This window comes from Phalacrocorax aristotelis, chromosome 2 (genome assembly GCF_949628215.1).
Source record: "Phalacrocorax aristotelis chromosome 2, bGulAri2.1, whole genome shotgun sequence".
Classification (NCBI taxonomy): domain Eukaryota; kingdom Metazoa; phylum Chordata; class Aves; order Suliformes; family Phalacrocoracidae; genus Phalacrocorax; species Phalacrocorax aristotelis.
In genome coordinates, this window is record NC_134277.1 from 94959250 (window position 1) to 94977372 (window position 18123).

The 18123-nt window shown below is 39.1% G+C and overlaps 1 protein-coding gene across 6 annotated transcripts in view; it reads left to right on the forward strand.

Annotated features, from left to right (window-relative positions):
- Positions 1 to 18123, forward strand: part of FHOD3 (formin homology 2 domain containing 3) — a 407821-nt gene that overhangs the window by 279939 nt on the left and 109759 nt on the right. For 5 of the 6 annotated variants that reach the window (XM_075084397.1, XM_075084392.1, XM_075084394.1 and 2 more), the window contains exons 8-10: positions 3370 to 3464; positions 9863 to 10006; positions 12355 to 12593. In XM_075084397.1, the coding sequence (XP_074940498.1) occupies positions 3370 to 3464; positions 9863 to 10006; positions 12355 to 12593 (478 nt within the window). Of the gene's footprint in view, positions 1 to 3369; positions 3465 to 9862; positions 10007 to 12354; positions 12594 to 13873; positions 13961 to 18123 lie in introns of all 6 variants that reach the window. The other variant, XM_075084393.1, reaches the window with a different exon arrangement.

Below are 18123 nucleotides of genomic sequence, written 5' to 3' on the forward strand. Positions count from 1 at the left end.
TGGAGTGGCCACGATAATGAGCTGTTACCAGTGACAAGTTTGTGAAAGGCAGTCGAGCAGTTCTCCTTTCACCCATTAGAAGGCAGGAGAACACACACAAAACTCAACCTCTGCTGTTTTACTTCAGTGAGCCTGTTTCATTACTCCCATCAATTTTGGTGAGAGTCCTACATGGAAGTCATAGCCTTATGGGAGCATCCTGGTCTGCTCCCAGAAGAATCGCTGGGATGCTGCATCATCATTCTTTTGCACCGTCATTCTTCTACATCACGACTGGGTGGAAGAGGCAGGCTGGAAAGTAAACCTTTTTGAGAAATGGCAAGTGTAAATGATTACACTTAATATTTTTAAAAATAAACTCTGTAATATGCAACTATTAAATGGATTTACATTTTTTTACTAGAAATACATATGGATTGCCACACCTAGATTTGAGTTCAGGTGTTTCAGGATTTGTTATATTCCGACCATTACACAGAAAATGGAAGCTGTAGATTTTAGCTCTGCATAATAGTTTCCTCAAAGGTTCCTCTTCATCTATAAAAGGAGAGCTTTTAATATTCTCCACAATACAAATAGCCTTTTAAAGTAAAAGGAAAAATATACATCATGTTTTTCATACCTCTTGTATGAGCGTCATTGTTTTACTACAGCAGCCAAAAAGTTTAGAAAAGTAATCAATTTTTTTAGTGTATGATTTTCCAAGGTATTTCACAAAGTTTTTCTGTGCAGCTTGAAATGCAAATGAGTTTTTTCACTATCATCCTATCATTAAAAATTATTTCTTTGTAAATTATTTTTTTCATGTAGACTCTAGTCTGTGGTCTCGTCTTCAAGTTGGTGACTCTCCAGGAATTTGGAAATCCAAGCTCAGGGCATGAGAGTGTAGACACCTGCAGACACCTGCTCGAGATCTGCCCATATCCCATGCTGGCCAGGTCATAGGTTGGAAACTATAGGCTGTCATTATATATTAGCAAGGAATATTAACCCAAGTATAGTAACGCAGAAAGTTCATGGTGCAACTTCCACACCAGAACTGCCTTGACTGCAGGTGGGTAGATGGCCTTATGGTTATTTCCATGTTCACTCCTTGGCTGTTCAGCTTGAGGTCATAATGAGGAAAATAACATTTGTAAAGAAAGGTTTAATCTGGTACAGATTGGAGTAGCTCTATCCAAGTCATTGGTAGTACTGCCTCCTCTTGATATTGGTTAGAGAATAGATGAAGAATTTCAGATTTAAGGCCAGATCTTGGAAATTGCCTAAATTGAATTGCAGCCCCTTAATTAAAGCCTTTGAAAGATGGATGAGCTATTAGGAGGCTGCCTTAATAGTAAGTGTGCCTGATTAACAATTTTTAAAAACTGTATTCTGAAACAGAGAAGCAGCACAAACAGAAGAAAATTACATATCGTCCTTGCAGGAAAACAGCCAGGTGATCCTGAAAATATTCTTTTATGATAATGGAGAAGTATCAAGACATTCAGGAAAAAAAAAAATTCAAACACCAGCATGCTGTCTTTAAAAATCAGAACAGGATTGTTTCAATAAGAATAAAACCTGCCTGCGAAATAAAGGCATGTTTTGCTAGAAGGACTCTCACTGAATAATACAGTGTGGATTAAATAATTAATTTTTTATGTTGTTATCAACTCACTTTTTTCCAAATAGCATTCTTATAAGTCAGACTTGCATGGTTTCCCCATTTTGTTTCTCTTTCTTATTTTCTTCCATTTTTATTTTTCACTGGAAACCACAGGAAGACATTTTTGTAGTGAGGATATCATTCCTACTGATCATATATCATTTGTGAGCTGAGTGAATTTGTTCCACATGTCTTTTGAACATTTACTGCACAAAACGTCTGGTAATGTAGAGAATCTGGTAAAGAGGTGTCTAGTGTATTTTCATTACAGCCCTGTATTTGAATTAGTATTTAATTAGTTACGCACATAAATACATTTGGAGAGCTGAGAGTGAATCCACCCCTCCCTTGATTTTGCTCGAGATAAGGAAGCTCTGATTTATTATTCAGTAGCAAAGATCAGAAAATGTCTCAAAAAGAAGGGAAAAGAAAACAGAAGAAATATTGCTGTCTGTGTGTTCCTTAATAGACAGGTTTTTTTTTCCACACAGTGTGCTGCTATCGCCTTGAAAATTGAGATCCTTGGTTAGCAGAGATTTGATGTCTGTGTAGCAGGTTATATATATATCACCATGAATAAACAAGGGCCGTTATCACTGTGAGGGTAATGCAGGGTTTTAACACTGGGGTCACTGATCAGTCGGCAACAGGTTGTGGTGATGAAACATCTGCATTTTACTGCCTGGCTATACTCAAACTATTGTTATCCCTATAGTGTTTAGGGGATGTGGGCTGTTGGAACACTGCATTTTTCCCTCTGAAATTCAAAGACTCTTGCAGTTACGCTGGTGTAGTTGAATAGAGTATCTCTAGGTTAGCATTAGCTTTCTCCTTCGTCTTCCTCACCTTTAACTTTACTCTAAACAAAACACAGAGTTGCAGTCTTTCATTATTTACTTCAGTTTCCTAGATAAAACAGTTACGTGAGGATTTTTCTTTAGTAAATGCGATGATTTGCCTTTTAGCCAAATGAAATAGGAAGGTTTTACAAGGTACCTTCCACATAAGAGGTTATCTTGAGTCTGGCTGGTGTTGCCTGTCTGATGTTTTTGGCACAATAACTCACTAAGCCGCTTGGGTTTTGGCATCAGATAATCTTGCAAATGCAAATCAGGCAAATACGTCATAACTAGAAGCACAAATTTTTATGTTACTTAGTGGAAAAAATGACAGAAATGTGCCTGAAACTTCTGTAGAGGGGATTCTTATTAAAATAATTTAAGTAAGAACCACAGCAAAAATCTTTTCCCCTCATTGATCATTTATTTTATTCAAGACACACAGCCTGTAATTTGAGAAAAATATGTTTCTCTGCTGCACTGTTTTGTTAACAGGACTTATCTTAATGCAGTGTAACTCAGTAATATCACTAGGAATGTAAGCATCAAATACACTGAGAGAGTAGCAGATCAGTTTTTGTTGAAGATTTATCTAAGCCTATGTGAACCTATGATAGGTGGGATAAAATTCCTTCTGCCTGATTTTAGAAGTTCACTGAGAGTCAAACTGGGCTAAGAAGAATTTCTTTGTCATCAAGTGAGAGAAATTGATACCTCTGGGGAAAGTCGACCTGGCTGTAGAGGAAGCTGGAGACAGCTGTCCTTCGTCTTGATCTTCCACCTGGCCACATCATTCCACCTTGTGCTACCTCTCGGGTAAAAGTTGATGCTATAGCTTTCCCTTTTGATCACCATCACCAGTGGTTTCTGCTTTTCCTCTAGGAGCCAAGCCGTGGTCCAACATCATGGAGATCCTGGAGGAGAAGGATGGGGTTGATACCGAGCTACTGGTTTACGCAATGACCTTAGTTAACAAGGTTTGTTTACGTAGTTGGTATAACTGGTGGAGATAATGTTAGTATTTTCAATTGCATAATGATCTTCCCTGTTGAGAATATATGACAAAGGAGACTTGTCCCAGAGAAGTTGCAGGACAAGCTGTAATCAATCAGCACACTCTTGTTATTTGTGCTACAGTCACCCAGAGGCAGCAGCTGGGAGCAGAATTGCTATTTTGCTAGATGCTGTGCAGAAACATGTTATGGCACGGCTCTTCTCCCAACACCGACAGCGTCGTGCAAAACAAAACTCAGCAAACTAACTGAACACATTATCCAAGGGGAGAAAGAAAGCAAGTGCTGGTGAAAAGATCACACACTCTCAAAGGCTTGCATTGTGCACAATTTTCTTGTTCAGATAATTTAATTATTTTTTTTTACTGCAAACCAAATATGATGACTTTAACAGGTCTAAGTGCTAGTAAGAGTGTTTCTGCTTAAAAAAAAAGGGGTTATGTTTTTTTCTTCTTTCTTTGTATTTTATTTTGTCCTGTGTTACAAGTAGTAGTTCTGCACTATAATCAAATGTTTTCCACAGTACTCACCTGTGCTATGAGGAGGGACGAGGTAAAGGGCACGTAAAAGACATTTATTAGTGTAAATTCCTTGGAAATTAGTGTCTAGTCTTAAACAAACGTTAGGGTGACTAAAATTAAAAATGCATTTTTTGAAGAGCACAGAAGATCATTGTACTACTATCAAATCAAAATAACAATGTGGTTTATGATTATACTCAGTAGACCAGAGTATTATGGAATATTATTCATTATGTTCATTTAAAGATCCCGAGTTTGTCAGTGGAGGTCATAAATCAAGCTGCCGGCTTATTGTGCTCATGGCTACGTGGTTGGGGCTGTGGGTTGCTTTTGTGGTTTTTGATAAAATAATTTCTTGATGGCAGATATTGTCCAGCAAAGATGCCTGAGAGGGTCTGACCTCTCCTGGTGACATCACCGATGTTACTGTACTTGTACTTAGAGCCGCCCTTGCTCCTGCTTACATGCTAGCGAGGATCCTCTTGGCCGTAAAGGACTACCTTGTCTCACTGATATGCTCTTTCTGAAAGGCATCACCAGTTTCACATGATTCTGTCTGTAGCTGCTGTTAAAGCCAAGGCAACTAGTTTTTAACTTCTCAGTTTTACACCTTGTTGTTTCACGTGCCGATTCCTCTTTATGAGATAATTCTCTTCATCATTTGCACAGTTGTAATCTACCTGGTGTTGGACAACTTCAAAAATTTTGTTCTGTATTGACTCCTTTATTATCCTATAGTTGATTCCTTTAGTCTGAGTTTTTCAGTACATTTAAAGCTATTCTTAGGAGGAGGTAGTTCTTTAAAAACACACAAAAAGCATCTCACAGTCAAGAAGCAAGGCAGTTACGAAGATCAAGGAAGAGAGGAATCCCACAATGCCACACTTATAATTATGATCTGGCTTATGGACAGCTTTATGATGTTTTTAATGGGATTTTTTCATGATTATAGAGAAAACAGCAAGCAGCATGTCACAGTTGTAATTTTTTCCCCCGCAGAGAATACAAAGAAGGCTCAGATGGTTTCAACTTCTCTAGGCAAGGAAATGTCAGAGTTTTCAGTGCAGGCAGAGTCCTCATGAGGGATTTATCTTAAGGAAGCATACTTCTACTCCTTTTTCTTTTTCCATGTATACATTTGCAGGCTGTCTTCCTTCTTGCTCAAGAGCAGAAAACACATCTGCCCAGACATAAGCTCCAGTTTCCCTCTCTTTTGTTGGTGCTTAACCAGTTTACTTAGGCTAACATTTTGTTAACCCTCTCTTAATTTGGGGGTATTTAGGCTTTAATGACTCTCTTAAATCAGATTAATCCCAATGCAGATACTTCCGGTTATGTAGAGTTACAGTATAACCTTTGTTATCTTCCTTCACTTAGTTCCTATGATCTGTTAGATCTTATTCTAACCTCTACTTCTCTACTTTCTTCATTTTTATTAGAGGTCTGTATGAATTAAAGCCTTTGTGTTTCCTTTATATGTATATATAAATATATATATATTTTTAAAAAACACTCATCAAATTCAGAAAGAAAATTCTATGATGCATTAAATTTACTTTATATTTACTTGCTATAAAACCTCTCCATTATTGAGATTACACTGCAAGCTTTGTAGTTGTAAGATTATTGTTGGTTTTCTTTTTACCTGTATTTCATGTTGCATGTTCTCTCATATCACACAATATTTTTTAAAAAGGTAGAAAAAATAATTATGAGGTATATAAAAATTAATACATTTTTATATAGTCAGATTAAGCACTGAATGTTTTTAGCAGGTCCAGTGTAAGACTAGAATTTAAGCACCAGCTTCCAGGACAGTGGTTACCTGTGGGAGCTTAAGAGTACCACCCACCAGCGGTCCATCAGCTGTAGTTAAAAAAATGCTGTTTCAGGCCAGTGTGATGTTAAAACAGCAGCTGGCGCATCAGTTTTTGGTGACCTGCCTTAAGAACATGGCAACTGCCACACTAGAGCAATGATCATTTTACATCCCGTCTCTGACGTTGGCCGCACCAGATGTTTTAGAAGTTGCAGTTCCTGGGAAAACACATACATGAGAGATGCTTCTTCCCATCCAAAAGCAATTGAAAACTTGGCTAATGCCCTTAAGCGTGTTTATTTACATGTAGTGTTTTTCACTATAGCATGTAAGGTTTGGCTAATGTGTCTCTATCTAGTGCATGGGCCGTGTAGTGAAGCCCAGCCTGTTGGATGTTTAGTAACCACAGCAGTACTCTTACATTACTGGGACTTGCATGTAAAGCATTGCACACCAAATGGACTTTCTGTTGTCTTTGTCCTCTCTGCACCACTGCTTTATACTGTGATTGCTCTGTAAATGACAAAAGGCACCATACTTATACTAGCTAGTATCAGCCAGGGCTACACATTTTAAAAATCACAAATAAAGAGAGACTTTCAGTCTGAAGCGAGGCATAGCCTATCACTAATTTACATACACCAGGTTCTGTTCAGAAACGTAACTGAGGATATGTAGTGATAAGAATATTGTGCTATTACCAGTTAGGTATGTTGTCTAATCAGTTTTATCACTTAGGAAAACATTTTTGCTGTTAGACTCCCGTAAAACACTTTTTCTTCTATCCCACAATGCAACTTCATTAGCTGTGTTGCCTTTCTTTCCATTGGGACTGTTACAGTTAGGTCTAGGTAAAATGTATTGTTTAGGCTTTGGTAAAAATGTTGCTAAGAAGATATATTAAGCTCAAAATTCTCGTGCTGGGGATTTGGTTTTAATTTAGTTCACCATTCCAAAAGCCTCCACCTGAGAGGGAAGAACTCAAAGCTGCACAGGCTTTCCCGCAAAGGCTTGGGAAAGCAACTTGGAAAATCATGCCACAAAGATAAAAATCTTAACTCAGGGATGTTTCCTCAAACCAAAACTGGATAGAGGCATAGGAATGAGTCTTGACATTCATGTTCATGCTTCCTTTGTACACCTGAGTTCTGAAGAGTTTCAGATTTTAAATCCCAGTTGTGGTCTAGGCTAGCGGTAACGTAACAAAATTCAGCAAGCGAACGACAGAGTATGGTTTAAACACGCTTTTCCAGTGGCTAAATTTTAATTCTCTAGAAGGGTTTTCATTTTGTAAGGTTCAGTCTTCAGAGCAGGAGGTAATATTTGGGACTTGTATGTGTGTTTTGATATGGGAGTATCATTTTGAACTTAATGTGGTACTCAGGAATGAGCAAGGACCGTGGAAGGATCTGCCCAATTTACAACCTCTCCTCTGCTGGTTGCAGTTTTTGTTTCCTTTATAAGTGGACGAGGAAACTGCAGGCCCACTCTTGCTTCTATTATCACAAGCCAAAATTAATCCGTCATTCATACAAGCACTTCATGTCCATTGCGTTAGTTATGGCAAAAATCTTTCTCCTGAGCTAGATTGAACTGACCTTGTTGTGACACCAATGGTGCCCTTTTGCATCCTGTTTTATGATGTTAGAAATTGAATTTGATACGCATTATCCAAAAATGGATCTGTGAGTTTAATGACAAATCATGCCAAGGAAAAACATTTGATTTCTATACTTGAGAGTTCAGTTGCCCGGTTCTGGCCACTAGCATGCAATGAAAATTGGATTTCCACTGCTGCATGATTTAAAATTATATTAACCACTAAAAGGCTGCTGACAAAAGCACAGCTGCCAGTAAATAGTACCTTATGCTGCTGTTTTCCTTGTCTACAGCCTGCGTGACTTCAGATTTTAAAAAAGCTATACTTGAAGGCAGGTGCTCTACATATCAACATTAAGACCATTTCCTGATATTTTGAGATGTAAATGCTCAGAAGATCTGCGCAGAAGATCTGACTGGTGGTCCACCCTTTTGCACATAAGATATCCCATCTCACTGTGCCTGAAGACAGTTGCCTCGTAGCAGCAGCACTCATAGCTGCTGTCTACTTCTTTTATGAGTAGACATTTCTCTTTCATAAGTAAGAGAAAGCCTGATAGACACCGTTTTCTGTTATAATATTTTCATATCTGTATTAAAGCTACATTGAATTTATAGTGTGATAGCTTCATCTGCTGAATCCTTAGATTTCTACTCAATGGTAGGTGTCAGTTTAGGAAAGAACAAAATACACATTATCTGTTTTTCAGCCCTGTTCAGGAAAATTTAGTTCCATGGTCTTTGGTGGGTCTTAAATGGGCTTAAATACTGTCTTGGACAGAGACAAATTCTTAATTAGAGCCTGGACATACAACACTGAATGTATAAACCTAACAGTTCATTAGTGTTTGTGCTAAGCATTCCTGTAGCAATGGACCTCACCAGGCATCAGATAATAGTCCTGTAATGACTGAAGATGTTGCTGTGTTGTGTTCAGTTAAAAAAAAAATTAAATTAAAAAGTAGCTTGGTGGTGCATATTTTCCAGTGCCTTATTTCACAGGAAGAGATGCTTTAACAGGGCAGGATATGTCAGCTGTCTGTTACTATTCACGTAATTCAAATCAACTTCTCTGAGTATAAAGATTCTTGGTATAGGGAGGCAGGCCAGAATGGCTGCTTTTTTCTGCACTCTGCTGCTCAGAGCCGCTTTGGAAAAGCTGGGCTCCAGAGAACCGGTATTCTCAGAGCACAGTTCATCCCATCCCAGGCATGAGAAGATGAAACTCTTTCTGGAGAGGGCCTGGCTTTTGCATGTGCTGTCTCTGTCTCTTGCTCTTTCTCTCCTCTCCTCTCCTGGGAGTATAGATAAGTTACTCAGGTAATTAAATAGGAGAGGGATAACTACTTGAGAATAAGCATCTCTCTGGTGAGCTAATCCCGAATGCCAGTGTTGCTTCCACTGTCCTGTGTTTTGTAGAAGCAGCTCTGTATAGACTGATTCTTGCCCTCTTCCTATGCGTGACTCTGCAGTAAAGCTGTGAGTGGCTCTCTTCGATCCCTCTAGATGCCTACACTGCAGTGGCATACTGTGCTATACAGGGTATAATGCAGAAGACCACCTTCCTTTTCTGTTTTCTGAATTCACCAAACGAATGGGAAATGGCTATGATAACAAAAGTGCTCTCTTGAACATAGAGCAGGTGCCATAGAAAGCTCTGAACTCAAACAGTTCATTTTCAGTGGCTGTTATTATTGGCCTTCTTTATTTTCTAGCATGCAAAAGCTCCTCTGCAGTGTCACTGGTAACAATTACCCCATAATCAGGAATTAGTAACCCTTTTAATGTTTTATAGGAGATAAGGACTCAGTGTACCTTTAATAAGACTTTTCAAGTTGAAAGGGAGGAAAGGAGTCGATAGCCCTGTGATATAAAACAGTTAGTGCATTGGGAGGATGACCTCTGCTGCAGGTGTGGAGGACAGTAGGCACATGGTGCAGGATATTTCCTGCTGTCCTGACATCACACAGCTGTGCATTGGACTTTTTCTTCTTTGGGCCAAACTTGGAGGAATCAGTAGGAAATCAGCTTCACTGTTTTCAGCTAAACCATTTTTTTCTCTCTCTTTGCTTTTATCCCCGTGTTTGATGCTTTAACATTCTCTGTTCTTTAAATCTGTACTTCAATGAAACCAGGAAGAATCCAACTGTGTATTTTAAAGACCCACATTTTCCATACTTTTTTGTACGAAATAACAACATTGATTTGTTTTGCCAATTATTCATTTTTCTACACAGTGTGTAGAGTTGTTTGTTAAAAGCTCTGCCACTTGTTTTTTATTTTCTAGCAGTGTCTCTAATCCCACATCACGGGTTTTACTTTATTGAAATCATACACAGCACCACTTGCCACCCGCTTTTAAAAACCTTTGTTTAATTCTTTTCAAAACAAACAGATTTAAATGTTTTTCCTTTGATTCTTAGACGCTGTCGGGGTTGCCAGATCAAGACTCTTTCTACGACGTGGTGGACTGTCTGGAAGAGCTAGGCATCGAAGCTATTTCACAGAGACACTTGAACAAGAAAGGAACAGACTTGGACCTAGTTGAGCAATTTAACATTTATGAGGTAACATAACATGCCCTGTTTTATGCATCTTACAGCTTGTGCAAACTTCAAAGACGAGAGGAGGGGGGAATGTAACCTAGGTGAAATTTGGTTATCTATTTTATTTTAAAAGAAAAACATCTGGTTGCTAGAAGTATTATACACATTCATATATGTGACCTGATGCAACATAGCTGCATTTAATGCAAATGCATTTTGTACTGAAACTGGGGCATACTCCAAGGCAAACCAGCACATTTACTATCCTCCTTAGAGGCAGTTTTGCCTGCAATTAAAACTTTCTCAGACTGCTAGGTACACATCCTGAAGTAAGTAGGAGTTCTTTCCATGCGCAGAAGTATTCAGCTCGTGAAAAAGGTTCGGCTGAGCTTAGCTCCACAAATACCACTTGTTCTGCAGCTGAATACCCAGCAAGTCCTTGTTTATGAGTTTACACTGGACCAGGTCCTATATAGTTTGCAGCAATGGAGTAATGAGTGACTGCATATTCACCACCTAGGTATGAAATAACTCCTTCTGACATATTTCTATGTAAGGGTAGGATAGCCAGTTTCTTAATAATTAGCCTTTTTTCAGGCTTCGAGAAGTGTTGGAGCAGGGCGGTTTAGGCTGCAGTTAATGTACATAAATGTGGATTCACGCTTTGGTGTCATAAAATGAAATTGCTTTATCTCTGGCCAGGTACAGCAAAGGATTTGGTAGATTTGATTCTCCATTTTCTTCATCAACTCTATACCTGTGTCACTTCACTAACTTTAGCAGAGTCAAGTTCTATATACAGCAGTTTGCAGGAAGAGTCAGGCCAAAACAGGAACGTGAGAATGAGAGGGATCCATGTTCTTTCTTTTTGTATTGTCAGAGTCATCAGCTCGTAAAATCTGTTTAAAAAGATGATCATTAATCTGAAAAGCAGGTTTTCTTGTGCATGCTCTGCCTACTGAAAGACTTGATTGCAAAATTAGCGGTTGGCTTAGCTGGTTACCAGCTTTCTCTTGATGACCAGACTAAATTTAGACATGGCCATGCACATTCTTTATGTTTTTCTGCCAATCTTGTTCTTTATCTGAAAAATCTCTTCCCCACTGAAATAGATTTTACACCCTAAGCAGAGATATCACACTCCTCCCTGCCTTTGTTTTGTTAAAGTCACTTCTGGTAAGAATTATCAGAATAACAAGGCTAATAGAAACAAGAAGATATGCATTCTTCTGATCACCCACATTGCCCTCTTCTGTACCTTTGCCTCTTTGAATGGATCTTTCTCATGTAAAGATTACTTCAATGTTATGCTGCATTTCAGATGAGATCCACCAGTAACTTTGTTGTTTCTGCCAGTGATAACTCTCCTTACGTACCCTAAGGTAGCACTTGCTTTGTTTCTGTTAGAGGCACGTCACATTGGCATGTCAACGACATGCTGTAGTTCAAGATACTAGGTGCTGCACCCTTATTTTACTCTTCTGCTATTTCCAGCTGATGAGCTGCCAACCTGCAACAGAAGTTTCTCTCAAATGTCATTGTGGCTATGCTGTTCTAAGCATCATCCTTTTCTGATATTATCCATATGTTCCTCTATATTGACAGGGCTTCTGAACTGGCAGGAAATACTGAATTTTCCACTGAAAGGATAGGTGAAACTAATTCTGCTAACCTAAAAATTGGGAGGCTTACAGGGGACGTGCAGTCAGCATTTTTGTCTTTAATCTGTGTGGTACCAGTTCACAGAAATAGTTTTGTTTGTTAGGTTCTTTTCCTTTTCTTTTTTTACTTTGCAGGGAGATCAGTAAAAATTGAGATTTTTAAGAGGAATGCAGTCACATATGCATCTGCTGATCTCTTCCTTGGCTGGGAAGAAGGGATGGCACTCTTCTAAAATACTTTCTAAAGCAGTAGATGGTAACTTCCACTCAATCATTACAAGTGTCATGTCTGAACATGAGGAAATGTTCAATCAGTCAGTGCATGAGAGTTTTTTCTGTTGATTTCTCTAGAGCCAAGACTTCACCTAACTATTTTGGAAGCAAATAAAGAGAACTACATGTCCAACACTGCTCAGTTTCCCTGAAACTTAAGTCCTACATTTAAAAAAAAAAAAGTGGAGATATATAAATATATTGTTACAGATCCTGTAGTGTTCTATGCAAGGTGTCAGTATATAGTTCCATTATTAGAGTCGCTACACTGCACTAATAGATAGACAGCAACTTAAAGGGATAGCTGTAGAAATGGTGACACTAATAGGAGTTAATCATGTTGAGATAAAATAACTTTTGAAGCCTCAGTGTGAAGACCTGTGGTACCTAAAGGAACTGTGTCAGAAGCCTTGCCTTTCTGCCTTTCTTTCTCAGACGACACTGAGGCATGAGGATGGAGATGAGAGTGCTGACCCCCCTCCCAGTGGGCGCAAGGACCGGAGAAGGGCCAGTCTTGGTGTTAGTGAGCGGAGGGGGTTAGAGCGCCGACGGAGCCGCAGGCACTCGGTACAAAATGTCAAAAGCACTTTATCGGCCCCTGCAAGTCCATGCAGTCAGTCAAACCCTAGCTTCAAGCTAGCCCACGGACAGCAGGTTGAAGATCTCAGTGAGAGGTAAGTGCGTGAGCTGAGGAATAATCCTTTCTTTTCCTCAATTACTTTCCATTATATTCTTTGCACCGTATTAATCCACCAGACTTTTGTTTTCCTTTTTCCCTCTTTCCATTGAATTTAAAAACTAAAAAAGAGCATATTTAATGTTAAAAAAAAACCTGCCACCAACAAGAAGAAATGGATTTGTAGGTGACTTGATTTATCTACATAGGTAAGTTCTTTAGAACCATCTACCTTAAGTAGATGGACCCAAACCACATGAGGTAGAGCACTTGATATGGGAACTAACCAAGGTTAATATCATCCATTGACATATTTTATATTCAATATAGTGACATAATAGAAGATTGTAACAAGGGCGTAGTCACATTATGCAGTTTTATTTGGTCTCTATATGTTACAATTCATTCTTTTTTTTCCCTCTTTGCAACCAACATTCCAGCACAAATTTTTTCCTTTGAGGCTACGCTGTAATAGAGAATGTATATAATGTTTTATAATTAGTGTAAGAGAGACAGTAATGACTAATTGAGCAGCAGCCTGTAACACTGGAGTCAGTCAACACTAATGTCATTGCCAGTCCCAGAACGGTTGGCTTGGGCTATACAAGCTTAGGAAAAAGGGAGCTGCAGATCCTCAGCGTGTCTGACTGCCTCACAAGAGGGCTGGAATTAATTTTGTCTAAGTCAGAGGTCTGATCGGCTTGCCTCCCTTTGATGTCAGTGGAGTGCAGCAAACACTGCTAGGCCTTCAGTTATCTAACGTATTCTACATGCCTGAAATTTCAGCCAAGACGAATCATGCTCTGAAACTGGCTGTTTCTTTCTGTTGACCATAAAGGGAATCTGGCTGACTGGCTCAGGTGAAGATGCATACACTGCAGATAGCTAAAGCGGGATACATCTGTCATCCCACAGCTCAAGGTGCAATTTGCAAAACCGAAGCATGCTCCATGAAGAGCATGTCCTGTGTTGTTTGTAATGGATGGAAAGTTCTTTGGAGGTTTCTGTTGGTTAGCACTGGATGTGAACTTAGAGCCTTAAAACCCTGCACTGCATGTAAAGCAGCACTTCTTACAAAGCAAACTGAGTTGACTAAAGCTTAATGCCTTCAGGCAATATGAAAATATAAGACTCCAGATAATTTAAACAGTAGTTGCATGTTGTACACCACATAATGATTCTTCCCTCCCCCCACCCCGCCCCCCCGCCTCTTTCTTGTTGCATTTGGCAACACATTCATGCTTGTTTTCCATTGCCTTCTGTTGGCCGGGCCTTTAGTGAGCTGGAGGCTGAGCGCCCCGTGGTCTTACAGGCTGATGACAAGGATGACAGTGCATCTGAGGCTGAGTTTAAAGCGTCTTCAGTGTGAGTACAGCTGGGGACTTCAGCCGCTCTGCATGTAAAGCCTTGCGCATGATCTTGGGCCCTGCTTCATGACTTACCAATGTGATTGAGAATCTGTACCTAAGAATGTGCAGCAGATATCATTGATATGTTAAACTGATAAATTTGCATTAGAAATAACGGGATGCTTCAACTCTACAAAAATTGTTGATTCTTTTACTGTAGTTAGACAAATACAAGTCATGCGGAATAACAACTGCTACCAACATGCTTTCTCACTCTTAACGTTAGCTTCCTAGCTTTATTTTGCAGTCTTTGGTAATTCCTAATGAATTCGTGTTTGAGCTGATTTTTAGTATCGGGACAGTAGAAACATGGCAGGTTAGTTTCATAAGCTCTTTATTTTTTCACCAACATAGCATAATTTCAATAATTATCTTCCTTCTCTGAAAAGACGTCCGGTTCTGCTCTGCATCCTCCTTGAGGCAGACATAATTTAAAGCATAATTTAAGTTTAAATCCAAGAAAGCAATCTTCATTTAAGCATTCAAATTTAATCTCATGTTGCAGTTGTCCTTAGAATCTTCTCTGCGAAAATAAATTCTCTTCAACTCCACTTGTAATTTCTAACTTTCTCACCTGCTTCTCTAAGGAAAGAGGCAAATTTATGTAACGCTGATCTTCACTTTGCGTTTTAGTTAAATGAAAATCCTTTCCCCCCACTCCCATTCTGCAGCCTTCTTAGCAGGTAAAGACAGGGAGTATTACTCGTAGCTAACAAATCAGGTTTTTTTCCCACTGAACATTACGGACCACAGAATATGTTTCTGTACCTGAAGACACAAGTTCGATGCCCAATGGAATTTTCAAAGTTGCCATAACAAGAAGCTAGTCAGCTGTTGGCTTTTCTATAAATCCCACTGGGTGTCTGATAAACAAGTGTTTCAAAAAAACTGATTCTGTCCTTCACATTTTTAGTCTCATCGTCTACCCAAATCTCTAGTTATGGTAGGAGGAGGAAAACCAGCCTTCCTGCTTTATCATATCCCAGTGAGTGTCAGCTTTCAGTGAAATAGTCCAGATGAAGGCGGCAACAGTATCTCTACACCTGATAGCTAAACTGGGACAAAAAAAAATAAAGTGAATGCTTCATGGCTCCTATTCATTCACATTTAACTGGAAAAATAGTGAAGTTGAATGACTTGTACAAAGTTTTTACACATCTATGAGGTTTGAACTAACCTTAATTGGAAAGACGTTTTTCTCTCTGCATTGTTCCTGCTGGAATCAAGTTTTCAAATTTGGGCACGTGGACTCTGATGCAACATATTTATTGGTTTACAGGATTTTAATAGAGTATCGTAAGTTTAGGCATTGCTGCACTTTGTAATGAAATTTTAAAATCACATTTTAAAATATGATGCAGGCATTACCTGGTTTTGTCAAAAGAAATGCTTATCCATCATTATAGATATCTGTCATTATCATCATTAATGTTGTAGAGGGGAATCTGTACAAATGGATAGAAGTTACTTATTACCTCTCTAAACTGAAAGTAACTTTTGTTCATCCAGGAAAGATCTGCCTTCTGCTAATGACCACCTTCTGGTTCATAATCCTAGTCCCTCTCAAGGAAGGAAAAAAGTTTGCAATAAAGTTTTGCAGTGCTGTATTTTCTGAAAAATAGTCCGCAAAATGGATTACAGTCTCTTTATTCCTTCACTACATTTTCTTTGCCAATAGGAAACGTGTAACAATATTATTTATAATCTTATTGTGTTACTCCTGCTGGTATCTAAACTCTGTGTGTGGTTGCAGATGTCTCTGTCTGGTTTTACAGTGGACTAGCACCATCATGTTCAGTGAAGTTGCTTCTGATGGGCATGGTTAGAGATCAAAGTCACACTCTTACGCTGTACTAAATTCTGTTTTGGGCAATACTCTTGGTTATTTTTGGACTTCATGACCAAAATCAGTAGACGGTTCAAGCTCTTCCTCAGCATTCTTCTTCCCACAGTATTCATGTTTCTTTTCTTTCTAACTCCATCAGCTGGTTTGGCAGTTACTTTGCTTTTGTTTACCACATCAAACAGGTTGTCCACAGTCATCTGCTTTTTGTCAACCGATAAGTCTTCCAAAAAGAGAAAAATCCATGGTGCCGGTAAAACAAAAAAAGACAATATTGGCCAAATTCTGTTCTGTCTCACAATGCTCTGTATCCAGAAAAGCTGTCTGAAGTCAATGGGGTTGCTCTGATTTACGCCAGGCTAATTGAGAGCAGACTTTGGGTTTTGAGCTGGGAAAAGTTGACTGTAGATGTTAAGGGCAACCAAAAGGAAAACTTGCAAGCCTTTTTCATTGATTTGGCAACCTTCTTCCAAACTAAATGTATTGCTTTTTTGCTTGTGGTTCAAAACAAATAAAGACCTAAATCTGCTTTGTGTTAAAATAATTTTCATGGAGAGTAAAACCCAGGCTAATGTGCCTGCTACTAAATAAATAAATAAATACCTTGATAATGACTACTAACTAAGAAAGACTGAAGGTTGACTTAAGGATACGTAGCTGCTGCGGTGTACTTCAAAATGCCAGTCCTGACCACCAGCGGGTTTGCTTTGCCCAAAACTTCTTTCTTTTACCATGATGGCATAGAGCACCAAAAAGCCTGGGGGAACATCAGTCCTGTTAATATGACATTTGAAATGCTTCGCTGAGGCCACCTCCTAAGGTTTTCTGCCCTGGTCCAAATTGAGTGCTCTCAATCTGTGGTCTAGCATGCTGTTTCTTAAGCAGTAGACATTTACACAAATTCTTCCGTGTTGGTTTTTTTCCTTTTTAAAGTAAAGCTAGCTTTTTCCAGCCACACAATGGATAGAGACAGGGAAAAATATAAAGAATGGCACGGGACTTGCACATTCCCATCTCTCTCCCTGGGTGTCCTATCAGAGCTGTGTCAGCCAGACTTAGCAAACATACTCAGAGAAGCTTCTATGAGATTTACACTGGCACCTCTAACAGCACTTGAGTGAACGGCTCTGTCGAAGCTTTGTGGAATTAGTTACAATCAAAGACTGAGGTTTATAAACTTGTAAATAGCTAATATTAGGAATTTACCTCACTTTACTCTAGACCCTCTGCTTTCTTCTTCTTTTTCATAGCTTTGCTTTGGTTTATATCATCAAAAATCGTGAAAGAATAACTAGGATAGGTCATAAAATAAATACTGTGTGTGTTCATCTGGAGATAACCAGGCTGTGGTTAGGACTTCCTTGTCAGTATTCCTGTGTTTGAAACCTAACAAGCAGAAGAGCTTTCAGCCATCTTAAGAACCCAGCAGAGCAGAGCCTGCATCCTGAATCAGTGACCGAAGCTGGATTTAAGAAGCTATCTTTTCTAGACCGTGGGGCTAAAAAGGCATGAGGAAGACCAGCTGTTAAGGTTCACCTGAGGCTTCCAGACTATTCAATCTGAAGAAACTTGGTCTTCAGCAGAACTGTATTGAGAAGGGAAAAACAGCAGAAGACCAAACAGGGAGTTATGTGCTAATGAGCTGTGCTTTTGTTAGGGTCCTGCCTGGAAGCCTGTTAGGACTCTTCCTCTGACCAAAGAGTAGCACAGGGAATTCCAGAGTTTCCTGCAAATTTCCAGGCTAGTTTGCACAGTGCTAACTGGGCTCAAGGGCTTTCACAGCCTTCACAGTCCTAGAAAAAAAATTGGAAGATTGTTTTCTAAATAAAGGAAAGCTGTGCTGAGAAGTCATAAGGACCTTTTTGTTAGAAAATACATGTTTCTGATGCTTGAGGATTGCTGAGACACAGGAAGAGATCATGACACTATTTTGGTTTTACCAGAAAACAAAGAACACAGCTGAGCCTCTGATGCTAAGCATTTTTTCTGCTTAACTTCGGATTCCTGACGAGTTTCTAACCAACGGCACAGACCTTAGTTTGGCTATTATGCCTCATTAACTGATTATTTAAATTGCTTCATGTAGAGCCAGGCCTGCAGGGGTGGTTTGTCCAAAATACAGCTGAGACAACTTTTATTTTATTATTATGATTTTCCATGTTTTCAGACATCCTAAACCATAACTAATCTTTGATTTTTCTCTAGCATTTACTATGGCAGAACTCTAGTTTTTGTCGTGATAGTGACTTTCCACTACGCTATGTGAAATATTTTGA